This window comes from Quercus lobata, chromosome 4, assembly GCF_001633185.2.
Source record: "Quercus lobata isolate SW786 chromosome 4, ValleyOak3.0 Primary Assembly, whole genome shotgun sequence".
Taxonomy (NCBI): domain Eukaryota; kingdom Viridiplantae; phylum Streptophyta; class Magnoliopsida; order Fagales; family Fagaceae; genus Quercus; species Quercus lobata.
In genome coordinates this window covers 37633336-37646097 of record NC_044907.1, presented here as the reverse complement: position 1 = coordinate 37646097, position 12762 = coordinate 37633336, and the positions used below count along the sequence as shown (strand labels likewise).

At 35.7% G+C, this 12762-nt stretch overlaps 1 protein-coding gene across 1 annotated transcript; it reads left to right on the top strand.

Annotated features, from left to right (window-relative positions):
• Window positions 1–732: 732 nt before the first annotated feature.
• On the top strand, window positions 733–1284 carry LOC115985146. Its single transcript, XM_031108113.1, has one exon. The coding sequence runs from the start codon at window positions 733–735 to the stop codon at window positions 1282–1284; it is 552 nt and encodes a 183-aa protein (XP_030963973.1).
• Window positions 1285–12762: the final 11478 nt, after the last annotated feature.

Here is a 12762-nt window from a genome sequence, read left to right as displayed (position 1 = left end):
CTGGGCATGTTGACATCAAAGACTTTAATGGGCCTCAACTATTAAGCCAAGACCCACTTGGACTAGGATCACACAAATGGATATGGGTTGGGAGTTAAAAATAATGAGGAGTCCATAGCTGTGCTGGGGAAGAAAGGAGTGTATCAGGAAGTGTAAGAAACAGAGGATAATGCAGAAAAACAGAGTACGAAGCGTAGTAAGTCACAGAATGAATCTCAATGCATTGCAACAGTGGGGGTGTTGGATCACCCTTGCCAAGACCAATGAAACTCTTAAGTTGGAACTACCAAGGGCTTGGGAACCCTTGGATAGTTTGTGGCCTTCGCAAATTAGTGAAGGACCAAGATCCTAAGGTGTGTTTTTTGATGGAGACTAAGTTGGATAAGGAAGGGTATGACAAGCATTGTAGGGAGGTGCCTTTCCAGAATAAACTGCTAGTGAAGAGGCCTAATTTGGGTGGAGGTTTAGCACTTTTTTGGAAAAGAGATGTTAAGCTGGATGTTATAAATTTCACAGAGAATCACATATTGGCAAAGGTGGTAGAAGATGATGGTTTTGTTTGGTATTTAACATGCTTCTATGGATGGCCTGATTCTAATCAAAAACCAAAATCATGGGCGCTCTTGAATCTTCTATCTTCTTTTGTTCAAGGACCTTGGTTGTGCATAGGGGATTTTAATGCAATATTACACTCATCTAAGAAACAGAATAGTCACCCACCTCCTTAAACAGATGGATGACTTTCGGGAAGCTTTGGATTTGTGTGGATTGATTGATATGGGGTTCAAAGGGTATCCTTTCACATGGAATAACAAAAGGCTAGGTAGTGCGAATACTAGGGAGAGGTTGGATCGGGCTGTGGCGAATATGGAGTGGAGGGAGAAATTTTCAGCAAGTACCTTAAGGCATCTATTTTCCCATGCTTATGATCACCGTCCATTGCTACTGCAAACTAAGGATGACGGGGGGCCACAAAACAGAGGAGTACCAAGTTTTAAGTTTGAAGAAAAGTGGCTTCTATGGGAGGAGTGTGAAATGGTTGTCTCTGAAGCTTGGACCAAAGAGTGGAGGGCACAAAATTCATTGGTAAACACAAAAGAAAAAATTCAGCACTGTGGGGCCGAGTTGCATGCATGGGGTTCTTCTAGGACCCACCCCGATGCCAAGGAAATTAAAAGACTACAAAAACATGTGGAGGAGTTAAGTGTTGTGGTGACTACTGTGGAAAGCCAAATAAAATTTTTGGCAGCAAGTAAAAAACTTGATGATCTTTTGCTCAAATAGGAAACATATTGGGCACAAAGATCTCGGGTTAATTGGCTGAAATATGGGGACAAAAATACCAAAATTTTCCACTCCAAGGCATCACAAAGGCGTCGGAGAAATTTTATTAAAGGAGTGAAAGATCAACAAAACAATTGGGTGGAGGAAATCACTTTGAGTCTATCTTTGAAGTAGGTGATTGTAGCCGGATGGATGAATGTCTAAGTGTAGCGCCCTAAAAGGTGACAACTGATATGTAGGAGACTTTGTCCAGAGAATTCAATGCGGAGGAAATCAAGGCAGTGTTGTTCCAAAGGGGACCAACCAAGGCTCCTGGACAGGACGGTATGAATGCTCTGTTTTATCAAAAATTTTGGCATATAGTTGGTAATGATGTGACTACAGCTGTTTTAGATTTTCTAAATTCGAGAAACATGGTACCTGAAATTAACTATACGCATATTGTACTCATTCCAAAAGTTAAATCACTGGAAAAAATGTCGGATTACAGGCCTATTAGTCTTTGTAATGTTATTTACAAAATTATTTCAAAAGTGTTGGCTAACAGGTTGAAGCTGATTCTCCCCTAAGTGATCTCTGTTTCCTAAAGTGCTTTTGTTCCTAGACGTCTCATCACTGATAATTTCTTTGTGGCTTATGAAACACTTCATGCTATGCATTGCAAAAAGAGTTGGAAAAAAAGGCTCCTTAGCGCTGAAATTGGATGTCAGTAAGGCATATGATTGTGTTGAATGGTCTTTACTTAGGGGCATCATGACCAAGCTAAGTTTTCCTGAAAAATGGATTGATTGAGTTATGAGTTGTGTAACTACACTTGGCTTCTTGGTACGCATCAATGGAAAAGCTTATGGAAATATTCTCCCATCTAAAGGGCTTTGATAGGGTGACCCATTATCTCCATACTTGTTCCTATTATGTGCCGAGGGTTTCACATCTTTACTTGATAAAGCTGAAAGGGAGGGGCAGCTTCATGGGGTTTCAATATGTAGAAGGGCTCCATCCATCTCTCATCTTCTATTTGTTGACGACTCGCTTTTGTTTTGCTAAGCAACTCAGGATGAAGTGCAAACTATCTCAGAGATATTACAATTATATGATGTCTCATCTGGACAATGTATTAAACTTGCAAAATCATCAGTCTATTTCAGTAGCAATGTGAAGGAGGAAAGAAGACAAGGGATAAAAGATTTATTGGGGGTTAAGGAGGTGGAAAGATTTGAATCCTATTTGGGTTTACCTACCTTTGTTGGCCGGTCAAAATACCAAACCTTCTTGTTTATAAAAGATAGAGTGTGGAAAAAAATCCAAGGGTGGAAGGGGTAATTACTATCAAGAGCGGGTAAGGAGATCTTGATCAGAGCGGTGGCTCAATCCATCCCCACTTACACTATGGGGGTTTTTCAACTACCGATGAAACTTTGTGAAGAACTTAATGCTATGTGTGCTTAGTTTTGGTGAGGGCAGATTGACAATGAAAGGAAGATCCATTGGAAGAAGTGGAGTGTGTTGACGCAATCAAAAAAGGATGGTGGAATGGGATTTCGAGATTTGCACAATTTCAATCTAGCCATGTTGGCCAAGCAAGGGTGGAGATTGCTACAACAACAGGAGTCTTTGGTGTATAATTGCTTTAAGGCAAAATATTTCCCACATGGTACATTCCCTGAAGTTGCAGACGTCCCAAATAGTTCTTACATTTGGAATAGCTTACTAGCAACTTAACCAATCCTAAGGAAAGGTGGTTGTTGAAGGGTGGGCAATAGGTCCTCTATTCGGGTCACCAAGGACAGCTAGATTCCTAACCATCCTACACACAAAGTACTCCATCCACCACATGTGGAGGAGTGGGAATGGAGAGTTTTCGAGCTTATTGACTGGCGGGTTAAGGCCTGGGACCAGGAGCTCATTGTTGAAGCATTTCATAAAGAGGATGCAGAAGCCATTCTTTGCATTCCGTTGAGCCACGGATTGTTTTCAGATGCTATGATATGGCTCCACACCAAGAGTGGGGAGTACGCGGTGCGATTGGGGTACCACATAACCCAATTAATTCTAAAGTAGGAAAAGGATATGGGGGAGAGCTCAAAATTGGAGGGAGGATCTCAGGTTTGGCCAAAAGTTTGGAAGATGAAAGTGCCAAATAAAATTTGGGTGTTTGGATGGAGAGCTTGCCAAAACATTTTGCCTACACGTGAGAATTTATTTCACAAGAAAGTAGCCCCGGATGCCTACTGTGAACGATGTAACCAGGCCCCAAAATTAGTTCTCCATGTGCTTTGGGAGTGCGGGGTAGCACAAGAAGTGTGGGCAGGTGGTCTGCGTAGACTGTAGAAAATAGGCATGGAACATAGGGATTTTATGCAGCTGATAGAAGACTTAATCCTAAGACTGTATGAGGAAGAGTTAAAGCTATTTTGGGTCCACTGCTGGTTAATATGGAACCATAGAAACATGGTGGTGCATGGAGGGAAAGTTCAAGATCCTTCAAGACTGAACTCACAGGCATCGGATTTGCTTGATGAGTTTAAAGCATCACAGGTCAAGCTAGTTGTCCATACAAATCAGGTTAATGTGCAGACGTGGTGTCCACCCTCAGGGAATTTGTACAAGCTAAATTTTGATGCGGCAGTTTTTACGGATACGGAGTTGTTGGGCTTTGGTGCTGTCATAAGGAACAATACGGGGGCTGTGATGGCAGCACTGTCAGCGAAGGGTCCTCCGATTTTCAGCAGTGAAGAAGCAGAGGTTTTGGCATGTCGGAGAGCCTTGGAGTTTGCTGTGGAGACTGGATTTCAAGAGGTGGTTGTTGACGGAGCTAACGCCACCGTAATAAGGGGTTTGGCAGCTTCCAAACCTAACAAATCCATGCTGGGAAATATTTATGAGGATGCTCATTGCCTGGCGTTGAAGTTTCGTAAGATATCAGCTAGCTGTGTTAGACACAGTGCTAATGGTGTGGCTTATTCTTTGGCCCGGTTTGCTAAATTTGTAAGTAAGGAACATGTTTGGTTGGAAGAACAACCCCCAAACCTGACAAATCCATGCTGGGAAATATTTATGAGGATGCTCGCTGCCTAGCGTTGAAGTTTCGTAAGCTATCAGCTAGTTGTGTTAGACGCAGTGCTAATGGTGTGGTTCATTCTTTGGCCTGGTTTGCTAAATTTGTAAGTGAGGAACATGTTTGGTTGGAAGAACAACCCCCTCCCCCCCCCCCCCCCCCCCCCACCCCCACCCCAACCCTTGAGGCTTTGTATTTGGATGCTTCTATTTCTGATTAATTGAATAACAACCAATTCATTTTCAAAAAAAAAAAAAAAACACCTCTTCAACTGACACCTGAATAAGACTAGATTAGTTTTGTGAAATTTTAGTAGTGTTCGGCTAACGAGAAAGGTCATCACATTAAATTCTTATTTCAAGTACATGGCTCAACTATATAAGTTATATGATTTTAGATTGAGATTTCTTCATGTATATATAAGTTAAATCCTTAGACCTTTCTAAGAACAGAATTTATGGCCAAGTTCCAAGATGGTTAGAGAGGGATTCATTTTTGTTGATTTTCGTGACAACTTGCTTCAAGAACCATTTCCCATTCTAAGATTTCTTAGGCTGCAATATATCTTTGTCTCCAATAACAAGTTAATTGGAAAAAATCCCTTCTTTAATTTGTAATGCAAGTTCCGTTGAAGTCCTAGATTTGTCTCATAAGCACTTAAGTGGCATGATTCTAAAGTTTTTAGTACACTCTAATATCCTCAAAATGTTGGATTTGGAAATGAATATTCTTCATGGTACCATCCCATCAACATTTGTCGAGGGAAATACTTTTAGAAATATTAACCTTAATGGCAATCAATTGGAAGGGCTATTGCCACAATCTTTGGCAAATTATAGGAATTTGGAAGTTCTAGATCCCGAAAGTAATAAGATAAATGGAACCTTCCCTTATTGGTTGGAAGGTCTTTTAAAGTTGCAAGTTCTTGTCATAAGATTAAACAAATTTCAAGGTCGTATTTGTAATCCTAAGACCAAATCTCCTTTTCCAAATTTGAGAATCATAGGCATCTCTAACAATGACTTTAATGGTCCTTTGCTAATAAAATATTTAAACTATTTGAAAGCCATGACAAATGTGGATGAAGGAAAAGTTGCTTTGAAATATACGGGAGTCGAGTATTATCAGGATTCTTTGAATATAATGATTATAGGGTTGCATGTTGAGTTGGTGACAATCAAAACTATTTTCACAACTCTTGATTTTTCAAACAATAGTTTTACAGTAGAGATGCCAAAAATAATTGGAAGGCTTAATTCACTCAAAGGGCTTTAATTTTCACACAATAACCTTATAGGTTATATTCCTTCATCATTTGGAAATTTGACCAATCTTGAGTGGTTAGAGCTCTCTTTCAACAAGCTCAATGGGGATATTCCCAAGTAATTGACTGTTCTTAACCTTCAATATTTCTTTGTCTCCAACAACAAATTAACTGGAGAAAGCCCTTCTTTAATTTGCAATGCAAGGTCCCTTGAAGTTCTAGATTTGTCTCACTACAACTTAAGTGGAATGATTCCAAAGTGTTTGGTACACTCTAATTTCCTCTCAGTGTTGGACTTGAGAATGAATAGCCTTCATGGTACCATCCCTACAACATTTTCCATAGGAAATCATTTAAGGAATATTAACCTTAATGACAATCAATTGAAAGGGTCATTGCCACAATCGTTGGCAAACTGTAGGGACTTGGAAGTTCTAGATCAAGGAAACAATAAAATAAATGACACCTTCCCTTATTGGTTAGGAAGTCTTCTAAGATTGCAGGTTCTTGTTATAAGATCAAACAAATTTCAAGGCCAAATAGGCAATCCTAAAACCAAATTTCCTTTCCAAATTTCAGCTAGTTGGTGTTGTCTCTATTGAAATAATTGGTAGGCCTAAGATTCCTTTCCACTTTGCATTCTGGTTTTCAGTTATTATAATAATTGTATTTTAATGCTCTGATTTTTTTGCTTTGGTTGCATAGTTGCTGCTTTGCTTAGCATCAAATGCCCAGTAACTTGCAACGGTGCAAAATTGATGCCTCTTATGTTTCAAAACCTATCAAAAAAGAATGTCGAGTTCCACGTGGCATTTTTTTATTTCAAAATGTCACATTAACCACTACCATAATGGCAAAACACGAATTCCATGTAGAACTTGACATTAGCAGGGGTTGTTTGACTACATAGTTAAAAAATAAAGGCTAAATAGTCATTTTTCCCCTATAATTCAGGCGTTTTCTCAATTTAATAAATATAATATTCATCCAAAAAGAAAATTTTGCCAAATGTGATAATTATTCAGCATTTAATTAAGAAAGCTTGCCTTCCATTAGTTATTTAACGCTCTGTTTGTTTTACTAGAAAACCTTCTATAAAGATAGTTTTCCATATTTTCCATTGTTTGGTAGCACAAAAAAAAAAAAAAAAAAAAAAAAAAAAAAAAACTAGTCAATAGAAAACTATCTTTAGTCAGCGGAAAACCCTAATAAAAATAAGGCTTATTTTTTATAGGTTGTTTTCCAAAAAAAAAAATTGGAAAACAATCTCTCTCTTACGCATTGCATCTCTTATAAATATTATCTTTATCTGTAACCGTGGTAAACATAATTTTTTGGTGCCTTCTCTCTCTCATGGTAAGCTTTCTTACTTTTTCTCTCCTCACACCCTCACTGTCACTAACTTTGGTCTCTTCTCTTCCCACAGATCTCTCTCTCTCTAAATGTCTCTCTTCTCTTTCTTCTCCGTGTTTCTCTTCCCCTCTGTAACACAATTCTCTGATTAGATTTTTTTTTTCCCTTCACTGATCGGTCAATAGCTTTAACTTGCAAAGGAGAACAAATTTGCAACGGTAATTATTTCATTCCTCTCTACCAAAATCCCAATTCTTTGCTTTGAATTTCAAGCTTGATTTTCTTTTTTCTCTAAGAAATTTTCGGTTTGATGGATTCCAAGCAGAAGTTACTTTTTTTTTTTCGTACATAAAGTTCAAAAAAATAAAAGTAAAATAAAAAAGAAGAAGAAGAAGAAAGAATGAATGAAGTAAAAGATGAAAATTTTAAATATAGTACCTATATTGCTCTAAATTGCTTTTACATGGGACAATCTTTACCATGGACTAACAATATTGTTATATAATGAATGATAATTATTTAGGGGAATTGCATTTGTTGGCAGATACTTTATACAAATATTATGCAGTGATGATATATTATGCAGATACATTATGTAAATACATAATTTAAAGTAATATTGAAGACTTGTGGTTGACCATAGTAGACAATTAGTATACCAACAAAAAGAGTAGACAATTAAAAGTTATTGTTCTTTATACTTATTGAAAATGTATTCCCCTGTCAAATATATATATAGTCAAATGGTTGATATATATATATATATATATATGTGTGTGTGTGTGTGTGTGTGTGTGTGTGTGTGTACGTACGTTACTGTCCATATTTATGAACAAGATGAGTAGTAGAGATCATGAAAATTTGACAACTAATTAATTTTGATTGTATCTATTGTCAAAATTTTAGTATGAAAACCAAATTTATTCTTGATTTTTTATTTATAATGATTACATTAGTTGGTTTACATAATACAAATGTTTTAAATTATGCAAGAATTTTTTTTTTTTTTTTTAAATTGCATACCAAACACCAAAAAACATTCTCAAGTTCATTTTCAAGGTTATTACCAAACACTGGAAAATATGACAATTTTCTAGAAAATGTTCTTTGGAAAATGAACAACTTTTCAGAAAACGTTAATGCTGAAATAAATAGAGCGTAAAAGATTACAAATTGCAATGAAAATTTTTAGTATCTAAGCAATTGCTTCTTGGGATCTTTAGTGAAGTTCAACATCGTAAACCAAATCTAGTAGAGTTAATAAACCGAAAATAAATCCACACTTATTACAAGGGGAAAATTCACCAAAAAAAAAAGGGGGGGGGAAAACTAATTTAAATTCCAATATAGGGTAGTTTTAATTACTTGTGAACAAAAATGGGCCACTTATACAGTAGCCCGATTATCACCATTTTGCTGTTCCACTGTGTCACGAGTCAAAAAGAATTGCACGAACTCCTTCGAATTTCTGTTGGAGCCAATCACGTGACCGGCAAACAAATTGGTAAATTGGTTGGTGCCAGCGACGTAATATCTCTAAAATTAGGAATGTGCATAAATTCACCATGAACCACCATAAGGGAGACATTAGTAATCCAACAAGTAGCTCGAAAATTAGAAACCCAGAACCAGAAGCCAAATAAGTGAAGCGAAATAGGGAAAGGTACTCTGAGTTGTGAGGTTGTGCGTTTATCCTCGCATAGGCAATGCTGAAGACAATTGCAGCCGTGATGAGAAGCAAGGTGACTGCGAAATGTGTTTTGACTCTTTTGAGTGGAGAGATGGCCAAGACTTGAAAGTGTAGTCCCACGAGGGCAGTAAGCAGTGTAATGAGAAAGACAAAAGACTGATGGAATGCTGTGATTGAATTGAATTCATCCTCACTGGCACATACACAAACAAAACTCTTGCAGTTATATTTTTTAATTTTTCCGAAGTACATGAAAATGAAAATCCCACAAAGTCTATGTAACTTTTATCAATTTGAACTCTTAGGTTTTCCTTCAAGTCTACCATAATGAGAGCAATATCTATCAAGCCAAGACCAAGAGAAAAGAGATTAACAATTTATTAACATACCATTTTTTCTACTCTTAGTGCATGATATAACCTATGATAGTATGTCCTATTAAGAATTTAGAAATTTTCTCATTTTCAAGAATTTGGGCTAGACCTTATTTAATTGGATTTAGCTTACTTCCAGTAATTTTTTTTTTTTTAAATGAATCTTCTTTTATTTTAATGAGAGATTATCACATCACTTTCTAACCAAATAAAATGTAAAGATTAAAACTCACTACCATTTTTCATTATATATAAAAAATAAAATGACATATGCAATTAAAAATGTACCAGAGATAAGCCACGCCCAGGTCCGGCTCTCCTCTTGCTTAGAATCCTCATGTTTTTTCTAGTTTTTGTCTAGATTGACACATGGCAAATGACACATCCAAAGGTTTAAAAAAAAAAAAAAAAAAAACACCACATCAACTATGAATTTTCTCTCAATTATTGCGTCTTTCATTGTCTCCTTCTTTCCTTCTCTATGCCTCTTCCTAGCTATCTATCCAACATTATCACCGCCACCTAAACATCAAAGGCATCAAGATCAGAACTTGGGAAAAAGTGAATTCTAAAAGCTAAGAGAAAACCCAAGTCTGATTTTTTATTTTTTGGTTGACAAAACCCAAGTTTGCTTTCCTTTCAATCTTAATATACAAATGAACTTGAGAAAAGAAAACCATGGAGGGATAAAAATCAATTGAAGTTTTTGATGTCGAATAGATTTGGCCATTCGGTGATAATGTGTTGGGTCTTCAATAAGCCCAAATCAACAAGAAATATACAGTAAATTATGCGGCCAAACAACTGCTCAAAACAATTAAAAAAAATAAAAAATAAAAAAGAAGAAGAAGAAGAAGATAAAACAAAATAAAAGAAATTAAAAACAAGATCGAGATAGAACAGATGATGGTTTAACAAGTAAAATGAAAATGGCTCTACAAAAGGAGGACAATAACTTGTAGGTCCTGCATACCCACCTTGCACAATAGAGCTTTCTTGGCTTTTGGTAGAAAGATCTTTTATTCTTCTTTTCCTCATCTATTTTCCTGCTTTTACCCTTTTTTCTAGAGAGTTATGATCTTGGGGCCTTTGATTCTCAGGCGACATTGACGTTGTTGGAGAGAGGGACAAAGAGAGAAGGAAAGAAAGAATGAAAGAGAAAGACCCAAAAATTGAGAGAAAATTCATAGTTAGCGTGGTGTTTTTTTTTAACCTTTGGATTTGTCATTTGTCACATGTCAGTCATATAGACAAAAACTGGGGAAAACATGAGGATTCTAAACGAGAAGGGAGCCAGTCCTGCCACATCGTATTTTAATTTGATAGGAGATGTTAAGTTGCATGGTATATTTGGTTGAAATGTTCTCCAATATATATATATATATATACTAGCTGCTAACCCGTGCGACGCACGGGAATAGCTACTGGATGAGTTTTAGGGGGAAAAATGGTGATGTTGTTTTATTTATTAGTTTTTTGTAGGAATGAATAAGAGACATAATATATATATATACACACACACACACACCAAAAGATGCCTATTGAAATGTCATAATCATTCAAATTGGATATACCAAAAGGTGTTTATTGAAAAATCATAACCATTCAAATTGGAAATACCAAAAGATGCCAATGGAAAGGCCAATTGAATATATATTAAAGGTGTCTATTGAACAAAAATGTGTCTATTGAGTGAAAATGTGTCTATTGAACGAAAATGTACATTTTGACCCAAAACATTCTTATTGAATGAGAAGGTGCCTATTGATTGAAAATGTGTCTATTGAATAAAAACATGTCTATTGACCAAAATGTGCATATTGAATGAAAAGGTGCATGTTAAAGGGTCATAATTCTTTGTGTATAAATAGTGGTTCATATTCATTTGGTAATTTTTTCTTAACGTCTTCTCTTTCATCTTTTTTAGAAACACAAGAAATATGTGGGTTTTTTTCCAAAATTACTATTTTTAAATCTATGAAAAGGTCCAAAATCAAGCCACATCAATGGTAGCAACAAGAATACTAAATAATTTATTCATTTGGTAACTTCTTCTCATTCATCTTTCTTATTCTTGTGGATAATAAATCCAAGAATTTGGGTTATGATGACAATGAAAAATATTTGTTGGACCTTGTTAGGAAACAAAGAGAGTAGAGTAGCTGCTTTTTGGATTATGATTTTGGAGATCCAGTTAAGTATGACCCCACACAGCCTAATTTGAAATTTCTTAATGAACATGATATCTATGATGATTATGATCCAGATGACAAGCATGTCTTCAATAATGTTAGGAGAGATCTTGGCCATTCAAGAGACCACATGTTGGACTCTATATTGTTCCAGAAAAGGATACATGTGCCAATGGAACTAACAGTCAGTTGTTAGATATATTTCAACAATTTACTTTTGTGATAAAATAAAAGGAAAAATACACAGATCTAAGAATAAGAAATAACACAAATAGATGTGATAGGCAAAAGCAATAAACAAATATTGAATATATATATATATATATATATATATATAAGAAGAAATCTACAAATAATTAAAAACTCACAGACCAAATGTGTGAAGAATGAATGATTCAGATCAAGTCTTGTGTTTGACACAATCTCCTTAAAGCAGATTTCACCCCTCACACAATCACCGTGGTGCTTTGAGACTCACAGACGTCTACCTCCCAGGATAAAATGATCTACAACACAAAAACAAAGCACACAAGGTCGTCCTCTGCGAGCTACTCAATGTCTCTTTCTCTCTCTTTGACACAAAATGAAATGCACAAAATATTCTCACTTTGAGAGTTTTTCTAAAAAGTAGTTTTATGAATAAGGGACTATGAAAAATTATATGTTACTGAAAAGGCACTCTGTTTCAGTAATAACTATTGTGCACAGACTAATTGACTAAAAAATTAAAATAATAAAATATTATTATTTGGACAAGTAGAACCAGTCCACATATGCCAAAAGCTCAACCCAATGTCCAACTCATAAGCATATAAACTCATATATTATCTCTTTCCTTTCCTATGTGGGACTCAGGATTTTTACCACTTTTAATAACATCTTCAAGTGAACATAGAAAATATCAATTTCTATTCATTTCATGCTATTTTTCCAACAATATTCCAACATCAGTGACCATAATGGCATGAATCTTCAAGACCATTTGAGAAGAATCTTTGTCCAATTACTGGCTTATCAAGAAGGCGTGGCTCATCTCGTCTAATTGGTCATAATCAAGAAATGCCTTGCAGGCATGGTATGGATCAACGTCTTCATGGAAGAATCGCATCAAAAGTGGGAAGAATGAGTACTATTGCTCTTGTAAGTCGTTTTTTTTTTTTTTTTTTGGTTAAATAGTGAAAAGGTCCAAGAATCAAGTCACTCCAATGATAGTAACAAAAATACTAAACGGTTTCTTTAAAAGTCTTTTGAATGTTATTTTTCTCAGATTTCTCATTATCTTTCCCAATACCTTACAGATGCTTTTCTTCTAAATGATTTTTTTTTTTTTTTTTGTTTTAATATATATATATATATATATTAATATTTATGTGTAACGGTGAATAGATAGTAACACTTAACTAACAAAATGAAAAGGCACAACTGTTCAGTTTTTTAATGTAGACGTGTGGCATAAATTTATATAGCCACTTGGCGCAATGAGAAGTGGTTAACAAAAAGTCAAATGTTTCAACTATTAATTATTACTAGTCACTAACTCATGCGAT

Coding starts and splice junctions, on each gene's coding strand:
- LOC115985146 (XM_031108113.1), top strand. CDS start 733: ATGGATGACTTTCGGGAAGCTTTGGATTTGTGTGGATTGATTGATATG.